General features: G+C 45.8%; 1 protein-coding gene across 1 annotated transcript in view; it reads left to right on the top strand.

Moving 5' to 3' along the window:
* TTC6 (tetratricopeptide repeat domain 6) overlaps positions 1-22,643 on the top strand; it is an 832,741-nt gene that overhangs the window by 4,569 nt on the left and 805,529 nt on the right. The window contains exons 2-3 of the mRNA XM_029598902.1: positions 9,669-10,737; positions 12,923-13,012. Coding sequence (XP_029454762.1) covers positions 9,688-10,737; positions 12,923-13,012 — 1,140 coding nt within the window. The 5' untranslated portion in view covers positions 9,669-9,687. The remainder of the gene's footprint in view (positions 1-9,668; positions 10,738-12,922; positions 13,013-22,643) is intronic.

Genomic DNA, 22,643 nt, shown 5'->3' with positions numbered 1-22,643 from the left:
CTCCTGCTGTGCAGGCTGTCAAGCTTTTTTTCAGCTTTTTTTCTTCAGCCGCGGCTTAGTTATGTCCTGGCAGGCAGCCTGCCTTTCTTGTGGGCTGCCTTCTTCGTGTTTTTCACGTCAGGGCCTCTGCAATGCTTGTCTGCCGGGTGGGGAAGGTCCCTTCTCTGCAGGACAAGCAAATTTAGCCCGGGGCTCCACTCCTCCCGGCATGGCCAGGCCTTTCCCGGGTCGGCAGAGCCCGGGAACGGCCGCCATCTTGGATTTTTCATCGGGGCTGATTTCAGTGCTCCCTGGGGCTGGGGGGCCAGATTTTTTTGATTTAACCCTCAATTTGGCCCCCGTGGGTGCCCAGGAGGGGGTTCCTAATCTTTCCTCACCCCCCCTTCCCCCCCCCATCAAATCCAGGGTCCCTTTTTCAGCGGATTTCGTCCTCCTCATGCACAAATCTTACTTAGCTAGCTTGCATGAACAGGACGAAAGCCCCCCCCCAACCCCCCTCACCAAAAATCCCTCACTCAGCGCCATTGACCGCTGGACTGGCTGCGGAGACCCAGGGACCAGTTAGGGTGCGGGTGGTTCCGGGGGTGCCCCCCCTTCCTCCCCCCCGGTGTCTCCCGGGTCCTCGGACCCCGCTGCTTCCTCGGATTCGGCGGATGCCCCCCCCCCCTAGAGAGGGATGACCCCAGAGCCCTTCGTCTTTTTCGTAAGGAGGAATTAGAGCCCCTCCTTCCCTTTGTGTTGCAGGAGCTGGGTCTGGAAAGTCCCTCCATGGATAATCTCATGGTCTTGCTCCCTAAGGATATGAACCCAGTTCTGGGGGGGGCCCCGGGCTCCGGCCTCGGCCTTTCCCTTCCACCCCATGCTCAAGCTCCTTATCCTTCTGGAATGGGAGGCTCCTGAGGGCTCGCTCCGGGTGGGGCGTGTGATGGATAAGCTCTATCCCCTCCTGGAAGAGGGCTTGGAGCTGCTGCGATATCCCTCGGTAGATTCCTATGTCTCTCCGGTGGCCAAGCACACCACGATCCCGGTGGAAGGTTCCACGGCTTTGAAGGATCCACAAGATCGTAAGTTTGTGGCTCACCTGAAGCGCATCTTTGACGTTCTGGCCCTCGGGGTGCGAGCGTCTTGCTGTAGCAGCCTCATGATGCGGGCGGGCCTTCAGTGGGTTCAACAGTTACTCTGCGCCCGGGATCTTCCGCCAGGTGAGGCAGAACAAGCCGAGCGTCTGGAGGTGGTAACCGCCTACATATCAGACGTCCTCTATGATCTGGTCTGTGTGCAGGCGAAGGCGATGGTTTCGGCAGTCGCTGCCCGGAGGCTCCTTTGGCTACGCCACTGGTTGGCTGATTAGTCCTCGAAGACTCGGCTGGGCACGCTGCCCTTCAAAGGTAAAATGCTCTTTGGTGAGGATCTCGAGAAGCTTATGGACTCCTTGGCTGACAACAAGGTCCATAAGCTTCCAGAGGACCGCCCTAAGTCTTCCCGATCCTTCGCATCCTCCCGCTCTCGCTTCAGGGGCCAACGTCTCTTCGCTTCTCGGGGGTGGGGCGGTTCGGCGAGGGGGTCTGCTCGTGCTCAGTCCTGGTCGCAGTCCTTTCGTGGCAGGCGGCCCTTTCACAAGGGTCAGCCCGTGCGTGCCACCACCAAACCTGCCACGCAATGAAGTTCAGCTGACCCATTCCTTGGTTCCTTACCTCGGCGGCCGCCTCTCCCTGTTCTTCGAGGAATGGTTCAAGATCACGTCGGATCAGTGGGTCCGCGACATTATCAAAGATGGGTACGCTTTCGAGCTCGTCAGGGAACTGCTGGATCTCTTTCTTTTTTCGCCTTGCGATCGGGCCAAGAGGGACCCGGTGGTCCAGACTCTCTCCAAGCTTCTGGATCTGGGGGCGGTGGTCCCAGTCCCGGAGAGGGAGCTTGGTGCCGGCCAGTATTCTATTTACTTCACTGTGCCTAAAAAGGACGGGTCCTTCCGCCTTATCCTGGACCTCAAGAGGGTCAATCGGGCCCTCAAGATCCCCCACTTCCGCATGGAAACCCTGCGGGCGGTCATTGCGGCGGTCCGTCCCGGAGAGTTCCTTGCTTCCCTCGATCTCGCAGAAGCATACTTCCATATTCCCATCCACCGTGACTACCAGAAGTATCTCCGATTCCACATTCTCAACCAGGACTTCCAGTTTCGAGCTCTCCCCTTCGGCCTCGCGACCGCTCCTCGCACCTTCACGAAGGTCATGGTAGTAGTAGCGGCGGCTTTGCGCTGGGAGGGGATTCTTGTCCATCCCTATCTGGACGATTGGCTCATTCGGGCCAAGTCGGAGACCTCTTGCCAGCGGGCGGTGGATCACGTCCTGGAGCTCCTTGCCTCCCTCGGGTGGATTGTGAACTTTTCCAAGAGCAAGCTTCTCAGCCCTCCCAGGAGTTGGAATTTCTGGGAGTTCACTTCGACACCCGAGTAGGTAAGGTTTTCTTACCATGGGCGCGCGCCCTCAAGCTGATCGATCAGGTTCGGAATCTGATTGCGCTACCTTCTCCTACAGCCTGGGATTATCTCCAAGTCCTGGGATCCATGGCTTCTACCATCGACCTTGTCCCCTGGGCCTTTGCTCATATGCGTCTGTTGCAGAAAGCTTTGCTGTCCCGGTGGCAGCCAGTGTCGGAGCAGTTCCACGTAGTCCTTCCGTTCTTGGATTCTACTGCTGACGAATTACAGTGGTGGCCGTCTCTGCCTCATCTTCTGCAAGGGATGCCTCTTCAAGCTCCACAGTGGACGATAGTGACCACGGACGCCAGCCTGTTGGGCTGGGGTGCGGTCTGTCTTTCTCAGTCCACCCAGGGAACATGGTCGCAGACTCAGTCACGCTGGCACATCAATCGACTGGAAACTTTGGCGGTCCGCCTGGCTCTTCAGGAGTTCCTCTCCCTAGTCCGTGGCAAGGCGGTACGAGTCCTGTCCGACAACTCCACCACAGTCGCCTACATCAATCGCCAAGGGGGCACTCGAAGTCCCCTGGTAGCCCTAGAAGCCAGCCGTCACCTACAGTGCCTTGCGGCCTCTCACATCGCAGGCAAAGACAATGTTCAAGCCGACTTCCTCAGCCGGCAGTTGCTCGATCCGGGAGAGTGGGAACTCTCGGACGCGGCCATGGCTCTGATAGTGGACAGGTGGGGTCCCCCTCACCTCGATCTCATGGCAACTCTGCACAATGCCAAGGCTAATAGGTTCTTCAGCCGCTGGATGGAGCACGGTGCAGAGGGCGTGGATGCTCTGGCTCTGCCTTGGCCAGCGGACGTCCTTCTGTACGTGTTTCCCCAGTGGCCTCTGGTGGGGAAAATCCTCAGGAGAATCGAGCTCCACTGGGGTCCGGTGATTCTCGTCGCTCCCGAGTGGCCGCGAAGGCCGTGGTTCGCGGATCTCATCAATCTAGCGGTGGACGGGCCCCATGCGCCTCGGTCATCTTCCTCGTCTCCTCCGCAGGGTCCTGTATTTTCGACCAGGCCAATCGCTTCTGTCTAGCAGCCTGGCTTTTGAACGGCGTCGCCTGAGGCGCAAAGGTTATAGGGAGGAGGGTCATCTCTACCCTACTGCGAGCCCGGAAGCAGTCGACTTCTCTGGCCTATGCGCGCATCTGGAAGGTTTTTGAGTCCGCGTGTACGGAGGCGGGTGTCCTGGCGCGCTCCGCCTCGATCCCTTTGGTTCTCTCTTTTCTTCAGAAGGGTCTCTCTAAGGGCCTCTCCTTCAGTTCTCTACGCATTCAAGTCTCTGCACTCGGCTCTCTCCTGGGTCGGGTGGACGGTCATGCCTTAGCGGCTCACCCGGACGTGATTCGTTTCCTGAGGGGTATCAGACACCTCCGCCTCCCCTCTCGGGCCACGTGTCCGTCGTGGAGTCTCAACCTGGTCCTTCATGCTCTCTGTGCGGCTCCCTTTGAGCCTCTTCGCCACGCTACGCTCAAGGATCTTACTCTCAAAGCTGTCTTTCTGGTCTCTATTTCCTCTGCTCGCCGCATTTCCGAGCTTCAGGCGCTGTCCTGTTGGGAGCCCTTCTTGCATTTCTCGGATTCCGGGGTTTCTCTCAGGACGGTTCCTTCCTTCTTGCCTAAGGTTGTCTCCGCTTTTCATGTCAACCAGTTGGTCGAACTCCCAGCGTTCTCTCCGGAGATCGCGGGTACGGCTGGTGGCGACCTCCGTCGGCTAGATGTAAAACGAGTCTTGCTTCACTATCTCCAGGTCATCAATGACTTCCGGGTATCAGATCATCTCTTCGTCCTTTGGAGTGGCCCCAACCAGGGTAAACAGGCTTCTAAGACCACGATTACGCGGTGGTTGAAGGAAGCCATTTCCTCGGCGTATCTTTGTCAAGGTCGTCCGCTTCCTGAGGGTCTGAAGGCCCATTCTCTGTGTTCTCAGGCTACTTCTTGGTCGGAGAGTCAATCTGTCTCCCTGCAGGAGATTTGCAGGGCCGCCACTTGCACGTCTCTGCACACTTTTGCTCGGCACTACCGTCTGGATGTACACGCTCTGGTGTTCGGTTCCTTTGGGCGGCAAGTGCTTCGAGCGGGACTGTCTCGGTCCCATCCAGTTTAGGGAAGCTTTGGTACATCCACTGTCTGGACTGATCCGGGTACGTACAGGAAAGGAAAATTAGTTCTTACCTGTTAATTTTCGTTCCTGTAGTACCATGGATCAGTCCAGACGCCCTTCCCTGTCTGTCTTCTGTCCTCTCGAAGCTTATTTTCTTGCAGGTCTGCAGTTTTTCCTAGTTTTTCTTTGTGCAAGATTACTGAGCAATTACACCGGAAGCCTTGGTCGTTTTCTTATACCAAGTCGATGCAAGAGCGTATAGGTATACTATGTTTTTCTACATTATTCTATATTTGCTCCGTTGAGCTTTATAGTTACTTGCTTGATCCTATTCTTGGGTTTTCTTGTTTTATGCTTTGACAAACGTTATACTGAAGGGTTAGAGGATAGGCTCTGTCCTGATATAGGGCATCCTTCAAGTTTTAGTCTGTCTCCACCTGCTGGAAAGGAGGCTCAACCCGCTGTCTGGACTGATCCGTGGTACTACAGGAACGAAAATTAACAGGTAAGAACTAATTTTCCTACAGTGTACAAATTATCAATAGGACATAAAACAGCAATAAAAATAAATATATATAAGATGTAGAACAAATAAACAAGTCATGCAAAGTAAAATCTACAAAGAACAAAGTTACATATAAGCAAAACAAATAAAGCCTGGATTCAGGGAATGGGGACCCCAGTTTCTGGGGCTGTGTAGGTTAGGGAAGACCTCCCCTCTACACCCTCAATGTGGATGGAGGAAGGTGGTGACCCATTGCCAGGACCTTCTTGTGTTTCTCATTTTTGGGAAGAAGGTTTTTGTTGGAAGATCTGGGAGCAGTTTTGACTGCCCCTCTTTTTACCCATTAAGAACATAACATAAGAAAATGCCATACTGGGTCAGACCAAGGGTCCATCAAGCCCAGCATCCTGTTTCCAACAGTGGCCAATCCAGGCCCTAAGAACCTGGCAAATACCCAAAAACTAAGTCTATTCCATGTTACCATTGCTAATGGCAGTGGCTATTCTCTAAGAGAACTTAATAGCAGGTAATGGACTTCTCCTCCAAGAACTTATCCAAACCTTTTTTAAATACAGCTATACTAACTGCACTAACCACATCCTCTGGCAACACATTCCAGAGTTTAATTGTGCGTTGAGTAAAAAAGAACTTTCTCCGATTAGTTTTAAATGTGCCCCATGCTAACTTCATGGAGTGCCCCCTAGTCTTTCAACTATCCAAAAGAGTAAATAACTGATTCACATCTACCTGTTCTAGACCTCTCATGATTTTAAACACCTCTATCATATCCCCCCTGAGTCGTCTCTTCTCCAAGCTGAAAAGTCCTAACCTCTTTAGTCTTTCCTCATAGGGGAGTTGTTCCATTCCCCTTATCATTTTGGTAGCCCTTCTCTGTACCTTCTCCATTGCAATTATATCTTTTTTGAGATGCGGCGACCAGAATTGTACACAGTATTCAAGGTGCGGAGCGATACAGAGGCATTATGACATTTTCCATTTTATTCACCATTCCCAGTCACTGTGGATTGATTCACCATTCCCAGTCACTGTGGATTGATTCACCATTCCCAGTCACTGTGGATTGATTCTCCAAGATGGCTCATTTCCGCTATCCAAGCTTCCTTCAGCGCCGGAGTTGGCTCAGCTCTTTACGCAACACGTCTTTTGAGTTCATGGACTGCCGCAACAATGTCCGTGGAAATATGGGTCCAGGGTTCCTGGGGTGGTGGCAGGGGTTGGAGGAGCCCCCATGGTCGGCCAGGTAATGGTCTCTGTTGAGCACACTTCGGACAGGAATCAACATAGGCACGCACATCCCTACGCAAATTCTAAGGACATTTGGAGCTGCTGTTCCAGCTTGGATCCTTCCCATCAGGGATCCCAAGATAAAGAAAGCTAGAAGATCGGCTAACTGTGAATAAGGGGACAAGAGCATTGAGGACACCCAGCTGGAGTCTTCACACCCTGGGGAGAGGTTTGTAGGGACAGTAATTTTGCCAGTTTGGAAGGGGGACTTCCTGCCCAACTAAAGGATATCCTACCCACCTGGTAACTATTTTTTTCAAGCCTTGGAAGGTGGAAGTATCCCTTGCCCTGGTAAGGAAGCCCATGCACAGATAAAGGAAAGACACTAACAAAAAAGGAAAAATTGTGATGCTGGGGTATAAGTTAATTGTGCCATTTTTATCTGACCTTTTTATCAGTCAAGCCTTTAATTTTTGGACACAATTACTGGCTACAGTAATGTTATTGGCACATACTGCACACACAGGGAAGAGAAGATACCCCTCTCCTAGGGAAAAAGAATTAAAAGTAAAGTCACCCTTAGCACTCTGGGCCCAGAAAACATATCTTTCTCCCCACCAATAAAGGATCCCAATCCTGGGAGAAAGTGACTGTGTAAAAGCTAGCCCGAATGGTTCCAGCCCTGAAGAGACTAAACAATTATTTTATGACCCCGGCAGGTTGCAGTCTGCACCTGGAGATAGGGTTACATATGCAAATGGTCGAAGTCTTGTTTAGAAAGTCACCAACCAGGAGGCCACCATATCAGAGGCTGACCTGGATATAGCTGCAGAAACTGAGTTTTGGTTTATTGGAAACCAGAATTGGGATGTGATCATCCAAGTCTTTAATCAGGCTCCTTGGTCTCCCTAGGGTTGCCAGCTGGCTCTAGATTTTCACTACAGGTTGATCCAGTCCTGGTTTTACCCCATTGCATTTTGGGATTCATTCTAATTTTTCTATTGCTTTCCCTAAGGAAATCAAGACTATAGGTACTTGCATGCAGGGGAATAAAGCCAGGACTGGATCAACCTGTCCTGAAAATCTGGAGCCAGTTGGCAACCCTAGGTCTCTTGTAATGCCACAGCTCTGGGAAGGGTACAAAATTTGTCTCGTCCTGTGAAATTCCCCTTGGAATTGTAGGAAATTCGGAGCCGGGTGGCAGTGGAAGCAGCAGCATCAGTAGCCCTAATATTTCTCCCAATTCTCCACACTGTGTTGTGGCTTATTTGGAGGAGGACAGTGGCAGTGCAGTGCCTTGGGCAGCATCCTTCTCATCTGCTGCTAGACCCAGAGTATCACACTTTGAACGGTGCAGCACTACAGTGGCTTGAGCAGTTCAAAACATGACACTGGCCTCAGACAGCAGAGAAGAAGCATGTGGCCTAAGGTATCATGATGCTGCTCTCTTCCTTCTCTGGTGCAAGCTGGGGTGAGAGGATGAGTGACTGGATGGAAGGGTAATGGAGTGAGTGAATGAGTGGAATGGAAGGACCGGTCAGTTGTGAAGGGCTCAGAAGGGGTATAGGGAGATGGGGTGGGAGAAAGGAGAAGGGAGGGTGGGGCGAGAGTGAGTGAGAACTATGGGGCATGAGTCAGAGGATTGGAGGGGAGCTGCCGGCTGTGAGTGAGGGGATTGGAAGGGTTTTGGGGTGTAAGTGGATCTTTCTTCCCTCTCCTGATCCCAGATTCCCCTCTTTTTCTCCTCCCTCCTTCCTGATCCCTTATCCATTCCCTCCTCTCATTCCCTTTACCTCTCTTCCTTTGGATCCTTGATTCCACCTATCCTTTCTGCCCTTTATGCCTATTACCCACCTCCATCCCATATCCATCTGCCCCTCATCTCTGCGATCTTCTCTCTATTAACATTTTCTGAGATTGCAAAGTCCACCTGTGCACTTTTTCCCAGATCTGAAAGGGAAAGCATGCTTTCCATTTGTAAATTGCCCTTGGAAAAAGTAACTGTAGAGATTTGCACCTTCTTTTGCTGCATATGTTTTCCCTTCAAAACAACATGATAGTTTTGAAAATACAAAGCTGTACATGTTGAATTTCCCGCCCATTCTCTATCCCCAGGAATTCCTCCACTCAATTGAGTTAATTTTCAAAGGACTTGCATAAAATTAGAGTATATGGGCCTGGGTTTTACATGTAAAAATGCACTTTACCCATGTAAGTGGGCTTTTGAGAATTGCTACGATATGTCATTGAATTGTCCACAGGATTTACTTGCATTAGTGTACTTTACGCATGTAAATGACGTTTGGAATTTGCTATGATAGTCTGTATTTGCTTGTACTTTGTTGGGGGGCACAGATGAAAGAAGTATCTATTGATTTGAGGGATTGATGTATGAGAGGAGGAAGAATTAGGGGTATGTGTTTATTTTTCTTGTGTTGATAGATGATACCGGGGAGCCAAAACAAAGAACTTGCGTACATGGTATTTTATAAACATCAAAAGTATGCATGCATTTTCAGTTTCAAGTGCACATTTACTTGCGCAAAAAAGAGGTGCTCTAGGGGAATTCTGGGGCACATATGTAAGTTGCTATTTTATAAAAGATTTATACATTAGAGACCTATTTGTGCAATTTTACACTTGTTAATTATCTAGCACAATTGATATCAGACTTTTCTGTTGTTTGCTATTGGTGGGTGTGAGGTCTGTGTGAACTGGGAGGATCTCCGTGAACTGGAGAGGGACTGGGTGAACTGATGGAGGTATCGGCAAACTGATAATTTCAAATACCCATACACATTTTACAATATATCTACTTCTGTGTATAAATCAAGGTTTTACTTGAACAAGTAATATTTTTTGTGCACATAAAATATACATGTGTATATTTATAAAATAGGTAGAAAATGTATGTGCTTTCAATGCATTGCTGATATTCGCACATACTGAAACATATGCATGTATGATGAGGGTGGACATATGTGTATTTTATAATCTGCACAGCCAGATACACACAGGTTATAAAATACTAAAGTAGATCTCCACCTGTCCATATATATGTATATATAGGGTTGTGCGGAGTTTCTTGAAAGTTATCCTCATAGCAGGTAAATATACATGTATATTATAGATAATATATATACATGTATAATATAGATAAATATATATATATATACACATGTATAATTTAGATAAAGAAACAAGCAATGTTATCTATGGGTAAGTACACAACACTGAAGCAGTAAGATAGATACATACTCTGATATACTTTTAAACATTCTCACATATATGAGAATGATAAATGGTTGTTCCAAAATTGTGTTTACATATCTTTTAGCTGCAGGTCCTACAAGAACATGGCAGGAAAACAGAAGCATTTACCTGTTGAACTCAATTATTCTCAAAAGCAGAAAGTGAAAAAGGAATTTGAGCGTTTGCACAAACAGTCCCAGAAGGATTCTACTTATTTTAAAGATATGGAGGCTGCTTCTCACGGAAGTACAGATTCACAGCTGTTCTCTCTTGGAACAGAAATGACCTACACCTATGATGTTCATAAAGAAGTAAGGATTTGCTTCTCCTCAGGGAAACAAATCCTTGATCAGGAAGTGGCCACTCAAGGCTCCAGATCCTTTCACAACAAGGACAACAAGAGCAAGATGGGTGACAGAAAACAGCAGAAGTGTTTAGAACTGAAACATTTAACTGAGAGTGGTTCTAATAATGAATATATAGGAAAAAGGAAACCAGCTATAGCATCACTTTTAGGCACTACTAAAGCTGCCATTGTACTTCCACGCCCAGAACCTCCTGTGAAGCACAGGCCGTTCAGATCTACTGTTCTGTCAAAATCACTTTCTCGCCAAACTCCTACCTTGCCACAGAGAGAAATACATATTGCAGACAGGGAGAGGAACATTTATTCAGCAAGCAAAAAGACTGAGAAAGTGAGCATCAAGAATAAAGCAAAAGGTAAAAGTCAGTTTTTAGACTCTGACTCAGTGATGGACAGGGATGATCAACAACAGAGTAAAGAAGTAAGCAAAAAATGCAAGAAAGAAGTGATAATGGTTAAGCACCAGATCTTAACTGCTGAGCAGGCTTTGTCCCTGGAGAAGGAACATGAGCAGATGAAAGGGAGCACTAGCTTTGTCAGTACCCCAAGTTCAAAGCCTCTAACAGAAGAAACAGAAGACATATTAATGGAATGCAAGGAGATTCTCAAGCAACGCAAGCCAGAATCACCAAGATCTCCAAAGTCACCACTCAGAGTGACTGCCAGATCTTTGGATGAAATCATTGCTTCCTTACGATCTCCAGGCCAGGTTGAATTTCATGCTTCAGATTACAGGGTCAAAGAGCTCATGGAACGTGTACTTGGCCAGACCTCCAACCTTCACAGGGATGTAAGTAAACTTTGGTAACTATTACGTTTAGAAGAGCTGTGGAAAGTTAGGTAATTGAGCATACTTGAGTACTATATATATCTTGACAGCTTCCAATATGATAAAATTAACAAAGTGAGTTTAAAATTTTGAGAGTAATTTTCTACAGCTTGTGCAAGGAAAGTACACACAGATTTCAGCCCGAATTTTCAAAGTGCTTTGAAAATGAGCGAATGTATGCGGAACCCAGTGCAACATATGCACACACATTTGCGCCTGCTTGGGAGCAAACATAGGGGGTCATTTTCAAATGCTTATCGCATGCGATAGCATGCTGGGGGAGGAGTCGGGGCGGTAAGGAGGCGGACTCAGCGGTGTCTTTGCTGGCAGTGATAAGGTAAGCAACGTTATCGTCGCCAGTAGCGTGCCCAATAGCGCCACCTTTCACGGTGGCGCTATTGGGTGTGAAAGCCGGCAGCAAAAACACCGTGGTGGTGCAAAGGCTGCCGGCTTTCGCAGGCCCGCCCCCCTCCTTTCGCCCCCCCACCCCCCGTTTTCTCTGGATTCAACATTCTGCGATAGAATGGTGAATCCAGGCCATAGTTAGCTGTACCTAACTTGTGCTTTAAAAAAGTATTGACTATTGTAATTTGTTACTTTAAAACACCATACTGGTATACCAAAATAGGACTGGAGATCCTCAGGAAAAATCAACAAGCACACATCTAGCCTCCAAAATCTTTTCAGATATGTGAGCATTCAGCACATATCTCCATGTTTTTGACTATGCACCTCTAGAATATTTCAAAACAGCTAACTGCTGAATATATCACTTTGTTTTTATCCATGGGCACATATAAGAAAGTTCAGGTCTCTACTGGGGCAATTTTCAGGCTGGCCACTGGTCTTGGAAGCTCACGAGGACATTATCTCCTCAGGCCTTCAAGCCCATTTTCAAAGGGAAATCCCATGCAGGTTTTCCTTTTGAAAATACGGCCATCTACCATATGTGGTTCCTGTTTTGGTGCATACATTTGCACCTGCTTTGAAGTGGGTGAGAATATATGTGGCAGACATACATGCAGGACTTAAAAAATGAAAGTCCCATGCGTATCTTTCCTCTCCCAACCTCTCTCCATTCTGTCTCTACCCCATTTTGTAGGCAGGTAAAAGTATGTATGCTATGAACAGCACACATGCATTTACCCACTGAAGGGGTTTTTCCACAGGTAAACTCCCATTTACCTGCAGAAATCCCTTTGAAAATTGCCTTCCCCATGATCAACAATTTTAGTTTCAGATTATTCAGATCTGGTACATCTATATTAGATTTATATTGATCTCTCTGTATTGATCTTCAGGCTTTGGCTTAGTGCAGCATTTTGATCTAGGTATATGAAAACCAGTTATATCTGTAGGATTTCCTTTGACATAGGAACACACCATGTAAAAGGGAATATTTTTATTTTTTTAGTGAAAGCTTATTTTTGAGGGTGTCAGTTTTGGATTTTGCTCTCCTGGCTATCCTCTGACTTTTTTCCTAATAAGGGACACATAGAGGTCAATATTCAAAGGCTTTGTCTGGCTAACATTTGAAGTTAACTGGACAAACTGCAAAGTTTGAAAAAAATTCCCCCACTTTCTGGCTAAATTGTGTCTGGGCAAATTGTTGCCTGCACGAAACTTACCTGGGTAACAAGAGGCATCCCTGGGGTATTCCCAGGGCATGGTTTTGCTTTCCCTAGGCAGCCCTGAAATTTAGAGCTGCCAGGACAGAGTTACCCAGGTAACTGTAGTCAGGCAAATCATTGTCCTAAAGTTACCCGGTAACCCTATCTGGGTATATTCAGCAGCACTTTTATGCAGACAACTACCGCTGAATATTTGGGTAAAGTTAACTGGATAAAGTTACCTGTGTAATTTATCTGCTCAGCGGGTTTTTGAATGTGGACTTCATAGTTTCCTTGAGTATAGAAGAGTGGTATTGAATTGCTGGAATGCATATAGAGTTTGGGATAGCATTGATAGCTTTCAGGCTGTTCATGAATTGATACTTTAAATATTACATCAGATATTTAGATAAATGAAACACCATGTATTGATCAGGTTAGATACAAACACTGCAGTACAGTTTAAGTTGTAGTGTATTTACCAGCTTTATTTGCTTGTATTTATTTTAGTTCTGTTGTTATGTTTTCCAAAATAGGAGTCAGAACTGAATGTTGAACCACCTGCCATGGAAAAGGAACCAATCACCGAACAAGAGTTACCACCAATAGTTCAGCAACCTGACCTGGTAATGCAAAGCATCTTCTGGAGAAAATAAAATACAAATAATTTGAATTTGTATAGATACTGTCATATAAACAAAGTGTAAGCACTTGGGAGTACATTTGTTTTGTTTTTAGTCATTTATTTATTGACTGCCTGGCAATGTCTTAATTTGCTTTTGGGTTTCCAGTTTAATTGGAACCCAACTCAAATAGAGGTCTTAAGCTTATTTTCACAACTCTTCAGGGCTTTTCACCATTTTATGCCCTTCTCTCATGTAGCCCCAGCTCAGCTCACTTGTCACATTGCCAGTGCTCTGATTGAAAGGCACACACTGCAGTTCTATCCAGAATCCATCACAAATTAACTCTTCAGCCTGTCAAAAGGTATCAGTGTTTTTTGTCGATAAGCGGGGCTGAACTAGCCATAACATGTGGGGTGACATCATTCAGTGGCACCGAATGGACCTCTCTCTCTTATAGCTAATAGCTTTTGCTCTACTGAGCATCTGTGGGAATTCCCACTCGGATGTTGTCTCTTGAGCCCTCTCAGTCTTTTTTCATCCAAGCTCTAACATGGACATGTACTTCTGTCTCTTTCTTTTTCTGAAAAATGATCTTAATTATTAGGTGGCTTCTATTTGTTTCAAAATATTATTTTTATTAATATGGATTCCTCACTGTTATGATTGATATAGATTTCATGATCTTGTTGTATGAGGAATGGTGATATTTCTGCTTTTGCATTATTGCACTGCTTAGGAGTCTGGCTTTTAGCTGTTTCCAGTCCAATTTTTGTCTGCTCCTTACTATTTATACTTTATGGCCTCTTTATTTTTATTTGGTGAGGGTCTGTCTGTATTCTGCATTTGTGACTGAGATGAGATAGTCTGATAGCTGGGAAAATGCCTTGTACCTTTTAGGTTGAAGGTTTTCCTCATTTTGGTAGAGGGTGGGATCCTTGATTGAAAGGGCTTCTCGGATGCTAAAAATGATGGGGCTTAAGCCTACTGGATATTGAAATGCCTGCAGCAAGTGCTGAGGATTTTATTGTCGAGGAACTTCAAGGGGGTCGTCCCCCCCCTCCCCGGTCCTCATTTTGCTCACTAAACTTGTATTGTGGCCCCAGCACAAAAAACGTTTGCCCTGGTCTAAACAATCTCTCAAAGAATGATTGTAAATTCAGACAAGTGGTTTTGCATAGCCTGTTCATCCAGTAGTCTGCTCTCTATGGTGGGGACCAGGTTGCAGTTTTAGTAAATACTCCACTACAACCCTCAGCTTGGGACTCCTAACATATTATGGCGAATTCAGCCCTGCTTATCGATAGAAAAAGCAAGTTTGTTTTTTGTAAATAGCAGGATGAATTAGCCATACTAAATACCTACCTGCTTCCCTGAAGAGTCGACTACCTAGCTAGAGCCTTGAGAAAGAGGTCCGTTCAGTACTGCTGAATGATGTCACCCCATGGCTAATTCATCCTGCTATCTATGGAAAACACCATTTACTGTAACTATTTTTATGCAATAACTGGAACTTTTGTTAACCCAGGGGTTGTGATGCTGCCTCCTCAGTTTCCGCAGCCCTGGCTGGCACAAGCAGCATTGCCACTGGGCTGTAGGACTGATCCAACTGCACATTTCTAATGGCAGTTTGCATGAAAAATTCCAGAGGAGAGATAGGAAGAGGAAAAGTATCATTGAAATTATTACTCAAATGCAGTTGGGTAAATGGAGGTCCTAAATTGCCCATTGGCACACAGAGCTAATGAAAGAAAACATTTGAATTTCCACTCCTGAAATTTTCTTGACTACTAGTCCATGCCTGATTGTACTCTCCTTTGAGTAATGGATTTCTCATATAGTAGAAACAAAGAAACATGATGGCAGAAAAAAACTATATGGCATATCTTATCTGGCCATCTACACAACTGCTTGGCTTTATAATCCCTACCACTACCTCAGAGATTCTCTGTACTTGTCCCATGCTTACTTGAATTCAGATCCTTGTCGCCACTATCTCCACTGAGAGGTTGTTCCATGTATCTACCACCCTTTCTGTAAATAAATACTTCCTTAGATTACTCCTTAGTCTACCTCCATTCACCCTCATCCCAACCCCTTGTTCCTGAGTCTCTTTCAGTTGAAAGAGACCCACCTCCTTTGCAATTAGGGGTGTGCATTCGTTTTGAACTTAAATGTAAAACGCTACTTATTTTATTTTTTTAACTTAAAAAAGTGATGAGGCGAAAACGATCGGATTTCCAACTTATTCAACATAGCTATGTTGAATACGTTGGAAATCGCGATTGTTGATCCAAAATAAAAAATTAAATCCCTCACCTTCCTTAATCCCCCCCCAAAGACTTACCACAACTCCCTGGTGGTCCAGCGAGGAGTCAGGACGCCATTTCTGCCATTTCTGAACTCCTTTGCGAGGAGCACGTGACATCGGCGCCACGTCGGAGTGACGCGGCGTCACGTGATTCCCCACGCGATCGCTCCGGGACCCTCCGTTCGACCCAAAAGGAACTTTTGGCCAGCTTGGGGGTGTCAGGAGGCCCCCCCAAGCTGGCCAAAAGTTCCTTTTGGGTCGAACGAGGGTCCCGGAGCGAACCCACGGGGAATCACGTGACGCCGCGTCACTCCGACGTGACGCCGACGTCACGTGCTCCTTGCAAAGGAGGTCAGAAATGGCGTCCTGACCCCGCTGGACCACCAGGGAGTTTTGGTAAGTCTTGGGGGGGGGGGGGATTAAGGAGGGTGAGGGGTTTAAATTTTTATTTGCACATATGGACATAGACTCAACTTATGGAATTCTCCATATGTCCATATTGACCGCAAATGGGACCCCCTTTCGACTTATGGACTTATGAACATAAACTTTTGCTCTGCACATCCCTATTTGCAATGATACTGCAAAGGTATTTAAATGTTTCTATTATAATCTTCGCTAGCTCACTTTTCTATTAGGGTATACATGTTTAGATCAGTGGTGCTTGTTATAAAGCATCTGTTCCCATATGCTTTATAACAAACACCACTGACCATTTAAGTAGTGTTCTTCTGGGCAGATTCCATCCTATTAATATCCTTTTGAAGGTACAGATTCCAAAATTATGCACAATATCACAAAAGGGTTCTCACCAGGGACATATACAGAGTTAATATCACCTTCTTTTTTCTGCTGACTATTCCTCTTCCTTTGTTGCCAAGCATCTTTTTGTTTTTTGCCATTATCTTAGCCATCTGTTTAGCCACCTAGAGATCATCAGATATGATCACCCTCTGATTCTAATCTTGTTTCATGCATAGAAGAATTTCACTCCCTAGACTGTACCTCTCCCTTGGATTTTTGCAGCTCAAATGCATAACTCTGCATTTTTTAGCATTAAATCTTAGCTGCCAGAATCTGGACCATTCCTCAAGCTTCACTAGAACCCTTCTCATGTTTTTCACATCTTACTGAGTATCTACTCTTTTGCATATTTTGGTATTATCTGCAAAAAGATAAACCTTTCTTGATGACTTTTTCTGTTGAAAAGGACTGGTCCAAGGACTGAACCCTGTGGAATACTACTAGTAATGCCCCTCTCCTTGGAGCGTTGCATTTACCACTACATTTGTCGCCTACCACTCAACCGGCTTCTAACCCAGTCACTCGCCTTAGGACCCATACCAAGGGCGCTCAGTTTATTTATGTCACCTATGTGAAATTGTGTCAAAGGCCTTATTGAAATCCAAGTACAGCACATCTAATTTGCTTCCCTGATCCAATTCTTTGGTTACCCAGTCAAAGAAATCAATCAAATTTATCTGACAAGTTCTATCTCTGGTAAAACCATGATACCTCAGATCCTGAAATCCATTGGATTCCAGAAACTGCACTATCCTTTGTTGTAGCAGAGATGCCATTAATTTATTCACTATAGAGTACAGACTAACCAGCCCATAGTTCCCAGTTTCTTTTTTGTTTCCACGTCTGTGAAAAAGAAACTCATTCGCCTGTGGCCACTCCTCCGGAACTACTCCCAACTCTAAAGAACCAATGAAAAACTCAGCCAGTGGAGCTACCTGTTCTGGGTTCAGACTGTGCACACTGGCATTCTGATCAGGGGCTCTGACCTGGGGGGCTAATCTCACTGAGGTCTACACTGGGGGTTCTGTAAGAGGCTTATCGCCTGCGTGCACACAGGACTACCTCGGAGGCTTACCAAATATAAACATACACAATTACTGGGATTATACCTGGATCCAGGAGCTTATTCCCTACACAAACTTTGATTCAGTACATCATGGTTCCAGGTACTTAGGAAAGTAAGTTTATTCGAGCAATAGGAGGATAGAACAAATAAAATCAGATCATACAGAAGTAGTAATAGTAGATAATGAAAATTGCTACATATATATAAAAAGCTTACATGTTTTCAAAGAATCAGCCTATGCTATCACGTCTGGAAGCACGCTCTCCCTCTCTCTCTTGCTGTTATTACTCCTTGGGAAATGCTTGGGAAAAACAGTGATGTTCCCTCCTTTTAAGTTCTTATCAATCTCAGGCACAGCTGACTGGCCTTCACTCTCTCTCAGGCTTTAATATAAGTTAATTGCTTGCTTCTGACACTCTGATGCTGGATGCTGTTTTGGAGTTGGATATTTAAGGGGTGGGGCCATTGTGTGCGCAGTTGCGGCGTCCTGATGGCGGACGCGGCCGGCGTGTGGAGTATATTGTGAGTAAGGAAGCGAGACGGTTTGGTAAGTGTGAGTGCATCTGTGGATAGTGGGATGGGAATAATTGTGTGAAATTGGATGGTAGTAATCTGTTGAATTACTGTTAGTTACCGGTATATGAGAAGATTGAGCAACATCCATTTTGCGATTGGATGATAAGAAAATTTTACATTAAGGAACCAAAAATGTGTTGGGTAGGTTATTGAGATGAGACTGACTGAACAAGTGTTAAGGATTATTTGAATTTTGATGTGGCATTAATGTGTTTTGGTGTGGACATTATGAATTGGTTGTGGGATATGTACTGTGATTAATGGTGATGTGAAGAGTCATATTTGAAGCTTTAGGTGAGTAGTCACAGTGAATACTTTTTGATAGTTTTTTGGTATGTGTTTGTATTTTTGTATTGTCTGTTCTGTGTGGCCAGGTAATTTGTGTTTTAAATTGAGACAATATGATATGAGCAGTTAGTAACTAGTATTTTGTCTACTCCTATAGAAGATGTTTAAAGATGGTGAACCATTTCAATAGAGTGGCTTTCATTTAAAAGAGTGGTGTCTATTTAGAAAAGTTTTCCGAATCCCCTGATGAAACCATGGGTGCAACAGGAGTCTCTTGTCAGGAAAAGAAGAATGTTTTGAGGAAATACTGAGAAGAGGAGTGAAGAAATATCAGGATTAGCACTAGGATGTGGAAGAATGGGCCATATCAAATAAATAACAAAAAAATAGTATGGTATTTGTGTGAGTTCATATATTGTCTACATTTAGGGGCAGATTTTAAAAGCCCTGCGCGTGTAAATCCAGCTGGATTTACGCGCGCAGGGGGGGGGGTTACGCGCGCCGAGCCTATTTTGCATAGGCCCGGTGACGCGTGTGCAAGCCCTGGGACGCGCGTATGTCCAGGGGCTTGAAAAAAAGGGGTGGGGCATGGGTGGTCCGGGGCGGGGGCGTGGCCAGAGGCCTCCGTAGGGTCTCTTGGCCGGCGTGCGCAACCTATGCCTGCCCAGAGGCAGGCACAACTTGAACAACAAAGGTTGGGGGGGGTGGGGGGTGGAAGGAAAGTTCCCTCTGAGGTCGCTCTGGTTTCGCAGTAGCCTCAGAGGGAACAGGGAAAGCCATCAGGGCTCCCCTTGGGCTCGGCGCTCACAAGGTGCACAAATGTGCACCCCCTTGCACGCGCTGACCCCGGATTTTATAACATGCGTGCGGCTGCGCGCGCATGTTATAAAATAAAGCATAGCTACTAAAATCTGGCCCATATTGTTTACTAAAAAAATACATTGAGAAGTAACAAATGATATGGTATTTGTGGGAGAGTTTACATATAGGGGTAGATTTTCAAAGGGAAAAGCGCGTAACCCCCGAAAACCTACCCCTGCGCACGTTGAGCCTATTTTGCATAGGCTCTGCGGCACGCGCAAGCCCTGGGACGCGCATATGTCCCGGGGCTTTCAAAAATGGGTGGTCCGGGGGCGGTCCAGAGTCCTCTGGCACAGTGGCCTGTGCCGGGGGTTGGCGCTGGCAGCTGGCCGGCGCGCGCAAGTTACACCTGCCAGAGGCAGACGTATCTCGAAGAAATAAGGTATGGGGGGATTTAGGTAGGGCTGGGGGGTGTGGGGGAGCTAAAAAAAAGTTCCCTCCAAGGCCGCTCCGATTTCGGAGCGGCCTTGGAGGGAACGGGGAAAGTCATCGGGGCTCCGCTCGGCGTGTACAAGGTGCACGTGTGCACCCCCTTGTGAGCGCCAACCCCGGATTTTATAACATGTGCGCGGCAATGCGCATGTTATAAAATCGGGTGTTCATTTGTGCTGGCCGGGTAGTATTGAGGCAATGAAGACACATCAGGCAGGATTCATGGCAGGCAGGAAAAAGGAAAGGACCACTCCCGTGGGTCCCCTTTTTATTGTACATACATTCAATAGCATACAATGTGTCATCACATCATTGGCTCCTCTCCCCATAGCATACAGACGTGTCACTACACTATTGGCGTGGCTCAGGGGGTGGGTACGGATCATTTCATTGGCAGCTGAATCCTATACCTCCTGTCTTTATCCTGCATCTGACTACGGGGCAACTAGCTATTCTTTCAGGCAATCAGGGTTAATTATAAGCTAGAGAAATACGTGACAGTCAGGTATCCTCTCCTTAGGCAGAGAGGTTTAAGCACTAGTGTTGCTTCATTCAGTGCAAAGGCCAGGGAGAAGGGAAGTTAGTGTTAAACCCTGACATGGCCTGCCGGCAAAGCTCATAATTCCCTACATCTCACCTTTTCTGTTTTTATTAAGCAGCATAAGAATATCTCTGAATCCATGCTTAAGATCCCTACTGAAGTCTGTTATGCCTTGCATATGGGCTGGAGATAGGGAAAGGGGGATATGGAGAGAAAAGCTGAGTCGGCGTGGTGTGCCAGGTGCCGCAGAGCTCCTGAATCTCCACATCACCCAGAGCTGGTGCAGCGTGGTGTGCCAACTGCTGCAGGACTCAGGATTCCCTATTAAGCAGCATACAAGACATCTTTGTATCCGGGCTGAGAGCAAGGTTTCAGTATGGATATGAGGTTGGGTATGCACTGAATACAGCAGCACAGGCAAATAATTAAGACAATTATAGTCATTATAATAGAAATCACCCTTTTGAGACCAGAAATATCAGGGAGCCAGGACCATAGCCAGTCCCATGGAGAAGTTGGTATTCTGCCTGAAAGTGGTGCATCAGCAACCATGGTTTCTATCTGCTCTATGGTATGTGTGAGGTTTGCTTTATAAACTGATATGTACACACAGCAATGAGATTCAATTAATGCACAAACACCACCCTTTGAAGCTAAAATGGTGTCTAAGGCATAGCGGTTCTGTAATGCTACCTCTCTAATCTTAGAAACTTCTGTTGTGAGTAGTTTTAATGCATGGACTGTCTGATTAAATAGGGCAGTCGTCCAGTTAGCTAGGATGTGTAAGTCTCTGTAATTCATAGCTGTCCCCATTGGGGGAAATAGGCTTCTAGCTACCTGGGTTTTTGTATACTTATCTATGGGATTATTGATCGCCTCCCTTTTGTTACGGAGTCTTGCTTTGGGTAAATTGTTGACTGCATAGTATGAGGGGAGGATGTAGCCTAGAGTGCATCTGTCTGTCCAATTAGGGGGAATTCGCATATATGCTCTACGCCCACATAGCATCCAAATGTTTCCTAACAGATTAGTGGACATGTCATTGGTATTTTTAATTTGTGTTATCATTTGGGCTATATAACTACAAAGGGTAAATCCCCCGTCCCCTCTATACTTTCTGCACCTGCTTGGGTCTCCCACTGCACATCCTGAAATCTGCCAATTGCATATATATGTGGTATAATTATGTAAGTGTTCAGTGATTAATACAAAGGTTCGGTTACAATATGGATATTTCCCACCTGAAGCCCCTTCCCATCCCCTGTATCATAGTCCCAACAAAGAGCGGCAGTCTCTTGAATACGGCTGCCGATGGGTATTATGGTATTACCAACTGGAGAAGTAATGAAAACACCTCTCTGTAAAGGATAATTAGTCCATAATGTAAGGTTAAATGGTACAGCATCTATCAGTAGTTCTCTGCGGGCATGGGTTGGCATGTGTGTGCAGATCCAACAGTCTGTTCGATTCAACAGGTGTGAAAAGTTCTGTGCATCGAGGATGTACATGTTGTCCTGCCAGAGTCCTTGTTCGGAAATCGCCATAGCTGCAGAAATAAGGCAAAGGAGGAGGGTGCAGAACACAATTGTTAATGAGTTGGCATTCAGGCAAGAAAAGACAGCTAATAAATTCTCTGGAGTTTTCTCAAGGCCTTGCTGTTCCAAGAGTTGTGCAGGTTGGTCAGATAGCGCTTTGATCTGTCCCCAGGTCATGTGGTGCTGCTTTTTGCGAGGAGTCCGGTCTCTGTCCTTCTGAGGGCTGTGGAGGCTCAGGGAGAAGTTGGGGATCGGGTCCTGTAGACCTGGACACCTTTCCATCTTTCCACGGCTTGATATAACGGCTTGGAACCCAAAGTGGACCTGTGGGAACAAGCAGAGAAGCATATCCTCGTCCCTATGTTAAGGGAACGGGACCGTACCAGACAGGGTTAAACATTCTATACAAAACTGATGGCTGTGGGTGACTAACCCTAGTCCCATAATGATTACCCATAGCTGTGGTCTTATTTGAATTTGATATGTTTAGATGATTTAAAGTAAACAATACTTTGTTCAGCCAGTCCTGTTTAGTGGGAAGTCCAATGGCATTCCCTCCTTTTTGTTTGTGTTCTTGAGGGTGTGATTGGCTCTCTCCACAATGGCTTGCCCTGTGGTGTTGTAGGGGATGCCAAATACGTGTTTAATGTTCAATTATTGACAAAATTCATGCAAAGGAATGGCTGCAGTAAATAGAGCCATTATCAGTTTTCAGAACAGAGGGTAGTCCCATTATCAAGAAAGTTTTTATGCAGTGATCAATTTTCATTCAGTAAAATAGCATACATGTAAATTAATCATTTAAAGGAAAAGTCATTTGCAGTAGGCTGAATCACAAATGACAAGTATTTTAGACATTACATTAAACATATGTTACACAAGACTGACACATATTCATTCATTCTGCAAATATTCATTTACACAAAACTGACACATATTCATCCATCCTGCAAATATTCATTCATAGTCTTCTTGACATCAAGACAGACAACAGATAACACATAATTTGAGCTAAAGATTTCGTATCAAAAGGTATCAAAAACAAAATTAGATCAAGGATCAAAAATCAAAAGGTGTCAGAAAAATGTTTGAAAAATGTTAAAATAAGCTGCAAAGTGTTCATCTTCACATCTCTCATGGTGGGAAGGCTGTCAATCTGGAAAATATTAAAAACTGGCATACAGCAAAAAATTTACTAAGGTAAGGATTAAAGTGAAATT

The sequence above is a fragment of the Rhinatrema bivittatum genome, chromosome 4 (genome assembly GCF_901001135.1).
Source record: "Rhinatrema bivittatum chromosome 4, aRhiBiv1.1, whole genome shotgun sequence".
NCBI lineage: Eukaryota > Metazoa > Chordata > Amphibia > Gymnophiona > Rhinatrematidae > Rhinatrema > Rhinatrema bivittatum.
This window is presented reverse-complemented; position numbering and strand designations above follow the sequence as displayed.